This window comes from Colossoma macropomum, unplaced genomic scaffold (genome assembly GCF_904425465.1).
Source record: "Colossoma macropomum unplaced genomic scaffold, Colossoma_macropomum, whole genome shotgun sequence".
Classification (NCBI taxonomy): domain Eukaryota; kingdom Metazoa; phylum Chordata; class Actinopteri; order Characiformes; family Serrasalmidae; genus Colossoma; species Colossoma macropomum.
In genome coordinates this window covers 27,564,823-27,578,307 of record NW_023494801.1, presented here as the reverse complement: position 1 = coordinate 27,578,307, position 13,485 = coordinate 27,564,823, and the positions used below count along the sequence as shown (strand labels likewise).

The 13,485-nt window shown below is 36.0% G+C and overlaps 1 protein-coding gene across 1 annotated transcript; it reads left to right on the top strand.

Annotated features, from left to right (window-relative positions):
• The first annotated feature begins 1,465 nt into the window (after positions 1-1,465).
• Positions 1,466-12,790, top strand: LOC118821835. Its single transcript, XM_036590570.1, has 3 exons — positions 1,466-1,577; positions 6,244-6,573; positions 12,355-12,790. Exons 1-3 carry the CDS (start codon positions 1,532-1,534, stop codon positions 12,678-12,680), a joined length of 702 nt encoding a protein of 233 aa, XP_036446463.1. The 5' UTR covers positions 1,466-1,531; the 3' UTR covers positions 12,681-12,790.
• The last annotated feature ends 695 nt before the right edge of the window (positions 12,791-13,485 follow it).

Genomic DNA, 13,485 nt, shown 5'->3' with positions numbered 1-13,485 from the left:
TATTAAATAAAACATCTTGAAATACCTTTTGGTGTCTAGCTCAAAGTATTTCATGCTACACTGTTTGAGATAAAAGAGCACATATTCATTTTTTTGTATCATATTTTTTCTTCCTGAGGTCCACTTTTGACCTTTGAGTGGTTTCATGTACCAAAAATAGTCATAATTCATATTTACATGACCAACTTCTCACCCCCTAGACAAGCTGTTTTTGTTACTGTGCTTTTAAGACTGAGTTATGTAAATGATGCTCTGATTGGCTGTCCTGTGTTGTGCCTCATTCATAAATCAGTCCAGACTGAAACACTCCTTATAAGTTCAGTATAAATGTGCGAATTAAAAATGCATAATATAACATCACAAAAACAGTGAATTCAGAACTCAAAAATGAATTATGAACATAGTAACTTGGTAACTTTGAATAAGATTATTTTTAGCATATTTTGAGTTAAGGTAACTTTATTCAAATGTATTATATTCACTTTTTTATTTAGGTTTAAGCAAATACATACAGGCCAATAATGGCTTGTTTTTAAAGATTGTTCAAGATGCAGGCCCAATCCCATTTCTTTTTTTACCCCTGACCATTGTTTTCAAGTGTCATCTTGCCCCTTGGAACTGCGTTACAATGATATTTTTACAGTTTGGAAAGATGTGTTTACATTTTAAGCAAAGCTGGTATATTTTGTTATTACAGAGCAGTGCATTTCAGCTGTTAATGAAAAAAAAAAAAGGTCTTAGGGTGTAATTACTCTTTCGTAATTCATTTCTAAGGTATCCTCTGCAATGCTCTTAGCTCAAGAACAGGAGATGGAGGAAGCTCATCAACATCGATCAAGGAGAACGAGAACATCATCATCAGAGGAGTTAGACCATCAGACTCTCCACCTGAACCACCAGCATGAGAGAACTATCAACGAAACATATTTAAAGTACATAGGTTCAGATCAGGGGCATCAGTAGAGGTGGAGTAGAGTATGGATAGGGGGCTAAGCCTTTACTAAGGGGGTCTGGGGGCCTGCTCCCCCAGGAGGATGATTTTTTAATGGTCCCAAAGTGTCTGTTCATCACTTTCATATTAGTAATTAGCTGGAAAAATGGCCCATTTGTCAACCTAGCACACAGAAGATCTGTTTCTTCATAGAGTATTAAGCACAGATCTTTTGCAACTTAAATACTATATCTCTCCACCTAGAAACACAGATATTTTAAAGTCAAGCAATGCAAATCCTTTCTTAAGCTGCAGATTCTATAAATGTTATTCAAATAGACGGATTATAAACCTTATAACATCAACTTAGTATGCCATTTTTGAGAAACAGATTAAATTATGTTCAGTAATTACAATTGTAATAGTCTACACATTTATTACAAAGGATAACCGGAAGTGAGCTGTTACATAATGTAATGATACTTCCTCTTTTCGCCCTCATTTTAGATCCATAAATTGTTTCAGAATCTCATGGTCTGAGTGGAGGCTGTGTGTGACTGAAGGACTGCTTTATGCTTCTGTTCTCTGGACTTAATTAGAATGCTGGTCTTTGGAATTGTGATGATGTTCACAGGAGCTTCCATGGGTGAGTTTCTTCCAGTAGCATTGCTCATTTTTATGATTTTATGCTTGTAGAGTTTGTGTTGATTGATGACACTGGTGTAAATGAAGTTTGATAAGATGATTCTTTTCAAAATGGTAAAATAGTACATTTTTTATATAAAATCTGCACCTATCTATAATTTTTATCCTGGTGCTCTTATGCACATTTGATCTTTGGCAAGAAACAATGATGCAGTTTTCTTTCTGGAATGACACTAATCTGTATTAATCTGTGGGAGCTGCGATTTGTGATTTGTTAAATAGCATCGCTGGTGGAATAAAACCACATATTTAGATCACTTTACAGAACAAGGAACAAGTTTTTTAACTTGCAATGGAAGTTAATGGAACCAGACTTCTTAGTAAGTAATTTTGGACTATTTCTATTGGTCTGTTCATCATTAAATTTTAATTTAACAGTGCAAAAGGGTAACCAGAGTTTTCACATTATGCAAAAAAGTAAAAAAAAACAAAAACAAAAACAACAGAAATAGAAATGCAAGGTTTTTTGTGTGACAGTGAGGATTTTTTATTTTTATCAAGGTAAAAAGTCATAACATCATTATTATTTTCAGAAAAGAGTAATAAAACTTATAATAATACTTACAATATCCAAAACAAACAATAGCCACAGTTATGATCACAGTGATCATAGCTGTCATACTGAATGCATTTAACATCAGTATCATTTCCAGTTTATCAGTATTGTTTTCATCATAAGTTAAAAATAGTGAAACATAGAATAGTCTCTGGGAGAAAGTGCAGATGAAGACCAAAAGACTGTGGAAAGTGTAGGAACTGGGACCAAGTCTAGCTTTCCACTATTGCACAAGAGTGAGAGCAGAATGCAGAACTACACAAGATAATTTTGAAGGTCTAAAAAAGTTTCTCCAATTAATTGGAGATTTTTTCTCCAAAAAATTTCCAATTAAAGCCTCAATATATTTTGATGAATAGAATAGAATATTTTGTTTAGTTACAGTCAGTAATTTCAAGAGTAACTACACCCCACTATTTTTAACTAACTCCTCCTGGCTCAACTTTAAAAAATGCTCAAAAATGGGGCATGCTGGGAGGGACGCTGCAGTGATCTATGGATTTGGAGGTGGGGCTGTGAAGGAAACCGGGCAGGCTGGGCTGCTATGCTTTTATAGCTAACATGAGCTACCAGAAAATATGGAGAGTGACAGAATCAAACGGCACTTTTGCAACTGAGAGTCTTAGGAGGTTGACAATTTTTCTCTACTGCCATCCCCATCTTCGACGAGGGAAGGTGTTTCTGATCAGCCAATCCGTTTTGGGCCTTAACAGTATGAGCCACTGACTCAAGCCGCTGAAGAGTTAATGTAGAAAATGATTAACAGCAAGTGGGAGAGGCGTCCAAATGGTAGAACATTCCCTAAAACCGTGCCAGCTAGCTTCAAATGATCTGTTCAGCAGGTCAATATTCGATATAATTTGTCCTGATTTCTTAGATGTACTGAATTTTGAATAAACAAAGTGGATTTCTTTAATCATTGTCTAAGCTTCATTCATTTTGACATCGAGCTATGAAAAACAGACTTCTATTGGGCCATTAGGGTACCATTTCTTTTTATACAGGTGCACTTGTGGGCACTTGTGGTGGTTGAGTTATTTTAAAAGTTAATACAGAAAAAAAGCTAACCCAACCTTTGTAGCCTAAGCTAGTTAGCTTGTGCTCGCCGTTCTCTAGCATTACCCCTAGCTTTTAGCATACTGTCTGTTTGATTCCAAGCACAGATGTATAACAGGGAGACTGTATCGTACCATACAGGTTGTTCACAGATGTCAGCAGGTTGGGGTTGCAGACTGCATCACTGGTCAGCCAGGGTTTGCTGCAGTGGCCCTAAATCTTTACGTTCTGCAAGCTGTTCATGGCACATATCAGCAACTATATGGAGACTTGCAAGAATCCTCACTTAATCAGCCCATCAGTTTACCTAATCATACCTTAAACATTATCAATATAAGGCTAGTTAAGTCTAAAAGGCTAAAAACTATAATATATACACATAAAATAACTAAGAATTACCAATAATAACTAACTACAACAGTAAATAACACGCTAAATGTGATTAAACAATATGTATGGAAAAACATCCAAAGCAGTGCCGATGTTCTCCCTCACTCTAGGATCATACGGTTTCATATTTATGTGCACAGCACAAACAGAGCCATCTCTCTACATGGCTCTGGGCACTTTGGTACGATGACACATCATTTGCGCCTATAGCAGAGTTGAACCAGAGGGGCACTTCAGAGGCAGAACTGACTGCGATAAAAATGATATTTTTACAGTTTGGAAAGATGTGTTCACATTTCAAGCAAGGCTGTCGTATATTATTATTACAGAACAATGCATTTCAGCTATTAATGAAAAAAAAAAAGTCATAGGGTGTAGTTACTCTCTAAAAGTGATGGTTGCCAAGCACATGAAATAGTCTTGATGCCTATTAGGAGCTGGTAAGCAGAATACACCGATCAGGCATAACGCTCGTTGTCCATTTTATCAGCTCCACTTACTATATAGGTGCACTTTGTAGTTCTACAATTACAGACTGTAGTCCATCTGTTTCTCTGCATACTTTGTTAGCCTCCTTTTACCCTGTTCTTCAATGGTCAGGACCCTCATGGACCCTCACAGAGCAGGTACTTTTTGGGTGGTGGATCATTCTCAGCACTGCAGTGACACTGACGTGGTGGTGGTGTGTTAGTGTGTGTTGTGCTGGTCTGAGTGGAACAGACACAGCAGTGCTGCTGGAGTTTTTAAACACCTCAGTGTCACTGCTGGACTGAGTATAGTCCACCAACCAAAAATATCCAGCCAACAGCGTCCTGTGGGCAGCGTCCTGTGACCAGCAATGAAGGACTAGAGGATGATTAGCTCATACTGTACAGTAAGAGATGAGCTATCGTCTCTGGCTTTACATCTGCAGGGTGGACCAACAACGCAGGTGTGCTTAATAGAGTGGACAGTGAGTGGACACAGTGTTTAAAAACTCCAGCAGTACTGCTGTGTCTGATCCACTCGTACCAGCACAACACACACTAACACACCACCAACACATCAGTGTTATGATCCACTGCCCAAATAGTACCTGCTCTGTGAGGGTCCACGGGGGTCCTGACCACTGAAGAACAGGGTAAAAGGGGGCTAACAAAGTATTCAGAGAAACAGATGAACTACAGTCTGTAATTGTAGAACTACAAAGTGCACCTATATTAAATGATTAAATGGACTATGGTATGCCTAATTAGTGTATATTCTAATGTTTTTAGCTAAAACATCAGTTGATTCAGTGGTTGAGCTGTTCTGTTTCAGTGAATATTTGTTATAGACTGCATAAATATTTATATTTAAATTATTTGGAATCTTTGTTTTTCTCATAACTTCTTTTGGAGATTTCAGACATTTAAACAGGATCTTTGAGTTGAATCAACTTATTGCAGTTTTGTTAAAACTTTTTCAGCTTTACTTGATAAATGTTTGGCCAATGCAACCTCCTTAAATAAAGCTCACATCATTCCTATTTGTTCTTGGTACCATATATGTGAATATTGGGCATGTCTTTCCACCTTGTTTACCCTACCATCTGTGTGTTGTCATTCTCACCCTACCTTCTCTAGTGTGGCTACTTGCTTTCTAAACTTTTGTAATATATCTCACTCAGTGCTGCTGACTGAGAATTACTCAACTGCACTCAACAAAATGAACAGTTATTTACTCAGTTTACTCAGTGTATACAACAATAATACACTGCCTCTTTGTTTGTGTCCATAAACATTGTGCTGTCACTTTGTTTATTTGCCCATATATATTGCATATTGCACTGTCACTTTATTATTTATCTTTACTTTCTATTTATGCATCTGTAAATCGCATAAGGCAATACTTTGCTCCTGTTTTGCTCTTGTTTTGCTCTTTATTGTGCTTTGTACTGCTGCAATAGAAGACTTTCCCTCTGGGATCAATAAAGTGATCTATCTAAACATATGTTTTGTTCATACTCAGTTCAGGTGATGGCTTATGGTCAAATGATATGAGTTACTTAAACTGAGTTGACTTGACTCATCAGGTTTTACAGTGCATGACTAAAGAAAAAAAAAACAAAACATTTTAGTCCAAAACCTAAAACATTTGTAAAAGAATGTGTCAGACATCAGACTACAAATTCATAACCATTTCCTATAGTAACTTTCTGTGAGGGAGCTTTTAGGGGCATCACAATTTTTCAGATGTCTGGTTCCTATCACCACCATTGTGAACAATTCTCACTCTGTAAGTTTCTCTAGAACGGAGCATTTCACACCAAACCACTCTGAATGACTTTGTTTATGGAGAAATTTCGAATTTTGCAATTCCTCTTTTACATTGACTTTGCCTGCAATGTTTCTTTTTACAGTGAAATTAAAATATTGCTTGTTAAAATAATATAGACATCTTAAATTCTGCAGCAATTCACTCATTTACACATTTGTTCCTTCGCTGAAAACTGTAACTCAGTGTTTAATCTCAGCTCTCTGGTAAAAAAACAGGCTGTTTAAAGTGTGTTAGAGGTGAATACAGTAGACGACTCTTCACTGTATCAGATTAATGACAGAATGTTCTTGCTGTTCTTCCTCTGCAGGTTTGCTGTTCATGAACCCTGTTTGTAGATTTACTCAGAGTGATCCATGTTATGGAGCTGTGGGACGACCACTGTACCTGCAGCTGGAATCTGAGGATGAATTAGACTTAAAAAAGAGCTTCAGTGGAACTTCTTCTGTTCCCATTTTGAAATTTAAAAACCAAAGAACCACAATATATCATTTAGATTATCCAAGATGGCAGTTTGTCACTGATAACAGAACCATGATAATAAGCAGTGCAGAGAAAAGAGACTCAGGAAAATACATATTAGATACATTTGATTCAAGCAGATCAAGAGTCACATATTTTCTCCAGCTGATTATTGAAGGTAGGTCTGCACAACCTCTATACATCACACAGCTACAAAATAAGCATCTCTACAATACTTTGAAAATGAACTCATACAATTCCTAATTTTTTTTTGGTCAATTAAAACCACAATATGAGTTTAGAGCCAGTGTTTACAAACTGAAAGCACTAAAAATGTTGACTTTTCAAATATATTTGCATTTGTTTTCCAGATTTTTTCTAAATATCATTGTAACTTTAGTGGCATATTCAGCTACAGTCAAGACTAGATTTTGCTGTAATCTAGGTTTAACTGTAATCTAGACTGAGCTGTCACATAGATTGAGCTATAATCTAAATTTTAATTAATCTAGACTGAGCTGTCACATAGATTGAGCTATAATCTAAATTTTAATTAATCTAGACTGAGCTGTAATCTATAGTGAAGTGTAATCTCAACTAAAATTTAACATAGATTTAGTTGTAGTCTAGGTTTAACTGTAATCTAGTCTAAGATGAACTCTAATGTGACAACAGTAATCAAGATTTAGCTGTGATCTTGGCTGAACTGTAATCTGGACTGAACTATAATCAATCTCTGACTGAACCGGAATCTAGACTGAGCTGTAATATAGATTGTGCTCAGGGATGGGAGAGTAGCTGAGTAGCGTGCTACTTTTTGTAGCTAACTACAATTTTTTGTAGCTAATAGCTGTAGCCACTACAGTTTTATGAATGTAGCTAATAGATGTAGTGGCTACAAATTTTTGTGTAGGTGTAGCGAAAATTTTTCCTTACAATTTCACTACAGGCTTCAGGCAATCCGCATGAAATTTGAGCCATAGAACGCGGTCGTTAACTGGGCTGCTGGCGACTGTGCAATCTTGACTGAGCCGTGGACAGTTCGAGCAAATGGGCACGCACTTATCACCCCTTAGTGGCAGGCTTAGCTCAGGTCGGCAACCCAAATGTTAAGAAGAGCCATTTTGTCCTTTCAAAAAATGAGACCACCTTGGGAGCCACAACATGTTATAGCCGTTTTCCCATCATGGCTGTAAATATGTCTCAGTATGTGCTGATGTGCTAGTATAGGATAAAAAAATATAATATAAACACAAACGCAGACTTACTTTGCTCTGCTTTAAGCTTTAGCTCAGCTATAGCTGCTTTTCTCGCACCTCAGTCAGGAAAATTTTCCTCAAGTTTCTTGTAAAATGTCTCTCAAAGTTAGACTTTTTACAAGGCTGAAGTCGCTTCTCATTCGCCAGCTTTTCGTTCGAAGGCGGAACGGGAAGATGCGAGCAAGAAGCCGGGGAATGAGAAGCATTCGCGAGTTGTTGCAGATTAAACGTATGAGGAAACCAGCTGAGAGCTTATAAATGCAAATAAGTCCATTCATCTCCAAATTATCGATGTTCATCTTAAATCTCTCTCTTTGCCATTTTGTTGTCTGCGTTGCTGTGTGACCAGCAGCCTGCGTGTCAGTCTTCAGCGTTTAAGGTTGGTGAATTAGCAGTTCTGCGTTAACTCCAGCGTTTAAGACCATTTACTGTGAAAACTTTTAGAACTGTGTGAACTGTTATAACGATTTTACAGCAAAGGAGGATTCTGTTGTTTTACCTAAAATGTAGTTCTGCTGTAGAGCTGCAGCAGCTCTGCATCAGTGGAGAGATTATTCAGGCCTGATTCTCACCCCAAACAGAGCCAGGGTCACTGATGAGGATTTTGAGTCTAAAATGTTGCTGAAGTTTAATAAAGACTCTGAATGTCATATCTGTACAGATCTTGCTGAAATGTTTAAATTGGAGCAATTTTATTGGCTATTCCACGTGCGAACGCAGTAAGCCTAACAGTTACCAACAGTTTTTCAAGATTACCAAGTGAGTGAAAATAAAATGAACTGAACAAAGGCACAACGAACTGAGACACAAAACAAAAATAAATTAAATCCCCGTTATAAGACCGGAAATCTGATAGGCAAAGCTAGGGCGGGGAAAAGGGTTTTCATGCTCAATGTCTGCATCTCTTTCATCACAAAATAACTTCACAGAGATTCTAAACAGTGTTACCACTTAAGTAATAGAATATTATACGCATACAAAACTGTTTCAGTAGTAATTATTACAAGAAACTAATGAGCTTACAGATAATTACATCTAAAAGTATTCTAATTTCACACTACGGTTACTGTTATATTGAACATATTTTACATCAGTTTATTTCCTAGTTATCAGTATCATTTTCAATATTATTTAAAACAGTGAAAGAAGGTAATCTCTGTCACTTTGAAATAGAAGGTCAAAATACTGTGTTGGAACTGGGACAAAGTTTAGCTTTCCACTATTACACAAGAGTGAGAGCAGAATGCAGAAGTACACAAGAAAATATTGGAAGTCTAAAAAAAGGCTATTGCTGATTTGGAAAGAGGCTGTCAGATATCATGATATCATTTAATACATAGCTGTCAGTTATTCCCATTTTTAATCTAATTTAGGCCTCAGTAGATTTTGTTAAATAGAATAGAATAGAATATTTTGCTTAGTTATAGTCAGTAATGACAAATCAAATAAACTCTGACCTGCCCTGACTGTATGTTACACATGTGGTTTTGAACACTTCTTTGCAGCACTGATTATTTGTTGACTTATACAACAACGAAAATCCTTCTTGTTTTTGCTTAATTGTCATTGCTTTTATCATTATTAAAGTATTTTGCTATGTATACAAGGGGGAAATAATTGTATTCAATAATTCCTTTTTTATTTAAACATATTTTTAATGCAGCTTTCACATGAAATTTAGATCAGACAGTATTATTAACTCAATTAAACTACACAGCTAAAGGAATCCTAACATTCCAATCCATAAAAAATGTATGTGCAATAAGGTGAAAAGAACTGAACATGCTGAAGTTTATTTAATACCTGGTGGGGAACAGGAGCGGACTGACCATTGGGAAGTTAGGGAATTTTCCCCATGGGCTTGTCTTGTGGGGGCTGCTCTTGTAGGAGAACTCATTAGAGGATTCAGCTAGTTCATTGCTTGTTCTTGCTATGTCAGTGAGTGCGTTTACATGCAAGCAATAATCTGATCAAAACTGGATTTCTGCTGTTATCTGATTATTTACATGTTCATGTACATGTTCATGCTCTAATTTCTTAGATCAGAGATAAGTCTGAAAATCTGATAAAGAGAGCTCAGTAATCAGGTTTCTTGGCACATGTAAACTCTTACTCTGATTTCTTTCCTATCTCTTAGTCTGCGCATGTGTGAAAACAGACTGTGGAACCGGAAAAAGCAAGCAGTGTTTAACACAGCTCCCATATTATTGCAACAAAACAGTTTTGGAGCACCGCTAAAACTGACTATGTGCTTGACAAAATGATTTAAATATTCTTCATCTTATACATGACGTATGTTAATATTTTCAGGTAAAGTGGCACAATGTTCTACGTTTTACATTACGTTTACATCACGTCTTCTTCTGTGAGTTTATTGGCTGGTTGCAAAGCAGAAATCTGATTACTGCCTGACTCATGTAGACCAGGAGTTTCCCATTGTCTGATTACTCAAGTGTATGTAGATGGGATTACTAAGAAAAAACGATTTTCTACAGTTACCGAATTATTACGTGCATGTAAACACACTCAGTGTTACAGTTTCTTTAGCTGTATAGATTTATAGAGTTAATATCAATGTTTGGTTTTAATTTAATGTAAATAACTGCACTGGAAATATGTTTAATTAAAAAATATTTTGATGTGTTGAACACTTATTTCCCCCAGTGAATATCGGACTAAGAATTGCGACACACTGGAAACAAAAAAATGCTTGTTAATAGTGTAATATGTATAATAATAATATTTTTTTGGTTTTGCATCTTGGTAATTACATATAAAACATTAGACATACATATGATAATTCTAATTGTATGTGTACTTTGTTCACCTAGTAATTAGCTTGATTTGCTGTATGCAGGCTATAACCTCCCAACATTAGTCCCCCCAACTTGCCAGACCAAATTTACACCCCTGTTAATCACACTAGTCTGTCACAAGTAAAGCTTCAAGCTTATTTCGTCCAAGAATTTCAGACTGATTTTAGGGGGGAATTCCATCACTTTCTCATAATGCTGCATAATTCAGTATTTTGGGATGTAAACAAATTCATGATGGTGTGATGTGGAATGGCTCATTGTACAGAAACTTACCTACTCAGATTTCTTTAGAGTGGTGATGATAGGAACCAGGGCTCACAATGTCTACAATGCAAATATAGCCATTTTATTTACTATCCAAAACGACCAGTGAACCTTTTTAAATGTAACTGGTGATGGTAAAATAGTGGAAAATCTGATTTCTTTGGTGACTATTTTGCCATATAAGCACAATGATTGGCAGGCTGTTTATTCCATGTATTAGTCCTAGTTACCTATGTTAAAAGTGATGGTCGCCAAGCACATGAAACAGTCTTGATGCCTATCCACTGTAAAAAAAAAAGATTCAGTGTTTAAACTCAAAAAAGTAAGTAGCCTTGTTGCCTTAAAATTTTGAGTTCATTAAGCATCTAATAGTAAGTTAACCCTCTATTGCACGATGTTGCCTCAGGGCAACAAACTCATTTTCCTCACTTTACAATGATGTTATACATATATAAAGACAACCAAAGCGTTAACAATAAAGGAAAGAGTTTGAGTATGTCAATAAAAAGCATGTGCTTAGTCATACCATCTCATAGTGGGCACATTTAAACCCCTTTTTTTTAACGTTCAGTATCAATTTTTTTGTTATGAGAATTTGCTGAAAAATGTTTGTTGCCTAGAAGCAACATTGTGCAAAAGTGGAATGGATTTAGCCAGTCACAAGCCAGGTCTCACCACTTCAGGGAACACAGCTCTATATGATTTCTTCTTATTGCCGCACTTCAAAGGACCCCTGCACACATCTTTTTATTTTTTAATGTTTTGAATTTAGTAATTGAGTCTGAAAAAATAAATCAAGAATCATTTTATTCATAAAAAGTGAAATGAATTTTTTTTTAATTGCCTTCATATTGTGTGCAGTAGTGGGTTAACAGGACAATTATCTGTGTTTTACATTCTTTTAACTTATTATTTGAAGTTCAGTGAACTCAAAATTTTAAGGCAACCACGTTACTTACTTTTTAAAATAAAACACAATATAATTTTTTTACAGAGCAGGACTAGCTGGTAAGCAGAATATATTCTAATGTTTTTAACTAAAACATCAGTGGATTCGGTGGTTGAGCTGTTGGAGTGTTCTGTTTCAGTGAATGTATGTGATAGACTGCAAAAATGTAAAGGAATGTGTCAGACATCAGACTGCAAATTTATACCATTTTCTATAGTAACTTTCTGTGAGGGAGCTTTTAGGGCCATCACAATTTTTCAGATGTCTGGTTCCTATCACCACCATTGTGAACAATTCTCACTCTGTAAGTTTCTCTAGAATGGAGCATTTTACACCAAACCACTCTGAATGACTTCGTTTATGGAGAAATTTAGAATTTTGAAATTCCCTGTTTATGTTGACTTTGCATGCAGTGTCTTTTTTTTTTTTACAGCGAAATTAAAATATTTCTTTTTTAAACAAATTAGACATGTAAAGTTCTGCAGCATATTTGTTATATGCCTTTTGTCTTCTCCCCAAAAACATTCTTCACTGAAAACTGTCACTCAGTGTTTAATCTCAGCTCTCTGGTAAAAACAGGCTGTTTAAAGTGTGTTAGAGGTGAATACAGTTGACGACGCTTCACTGTATCAGATTAATGACAGAATGTTCTTGCTGTTCTTCCTCTGCAGGTTTGCTGTTCATGAACCCTGTTTGTAGATTTACTCAGAATGATCCATGTTATGGAGCTGAGGGACGACCACTGTACCTGCAGCTGGAATCTCAGGATCAATTAGACTTAAAAAAGAGCTTCAGTGGAACTTCTTCTGTTCCCATTTTGAGATTTAAAAACCAAAGAACCACAAAATATCATTTAGATGATCCAAGATGGCAGTTTGTCACTGATAACAGAACCATGATAATAAGCAGTGCAGAGAAAAGAGACTCAGGAAGATACATTTTAGATACATTTGATTCAGACGGGGGATCTGAAAAGGCACCTATTTTCTCCAGCTGATTATTGAAGGTAGGTCTGCACAACCTCTATACATCACACAGCTACAAAATAAGCATCTCTACAATACTTCGAAAATGAACTCATACAATTCCTAATGTTTTTTGGTCAATTAAAACCACAATATGAGTTTAGAGCCAGTGTTTACAAACTGAAAGCACTAAAAATGTTGACTTTTCAAATATATTTGCATTTGTTTTCCAGATTTTTTCTAAATATCATTGTAACTTTAGTGGCATATTCAGCTGCAGTCAAGACTAGATTTTGCTGTAATCTAGGTTTAACTGTAATCTAGACTGAGCTGTCATATAGATTGAGCTGTAATCTAGGTTTTAATTTATCTAGACTGAGCTGTAATCTATGGTGAAGTGTAATCCCAACTGACCCTTAACATAGATTTAGTTGTAGCCTAGGTTTAATTGTAATCTATTCAAAAATGAACATGAAAATGACAACAGTAATCTAAAGGTGTAAATTAGCTGAGATCTTGGCTGAACTGTAAACTGGATTGAGCTATAATCTATAGTTCAATCTCTGGACTGAACCAGAATCTAGACTGAGCTGTAATATAGATTGTGCTGTAATCTAAACTAAGATGTAATGTAGACTAGCTGTAGTCTAGATTGCACTGTAATCTAGAATGAGCTGTAAACTGTAGCTACTTGCCACTACAAAGTAGATATTGGTTTTACACAGACCTAATCATTCTGTAAATCACATACACACAAAACAAGGACAGTTAACTACAAAAAGATGTAGTTAACTGTCAGTCTCAGTAAACACATACTTAAGTATCAACACCTGCATT

What these genes read in the sequence shown, in the direction of transcription:
- LOC118821835 (XM_036590570.1), top strand. Translation starts at nt 1,532, where the DNA reads ATGCTGGTCTTTGGAATTGTGATGATGTTCACAGGAGCTTCCATGG. An exon ending in GTTCACAGGAGCTTCCATGG is followed by an intron (nt 1,578 to 6,243) that starts GTGAGTTTCTTC and finishes CTTCCTCTGCAG; the next exon opens with GTTTGCTGTTCATGAACCCT. An exon ending in TCTCCAGCTGATTATTGAAG is followed by an intron (nt 6,574 to 12,354) that starts GTAGGTCTGCAC and finishes CTTCCTCTGCAG; the next exon opens with GTTTGCTGTTCATGAACCCT.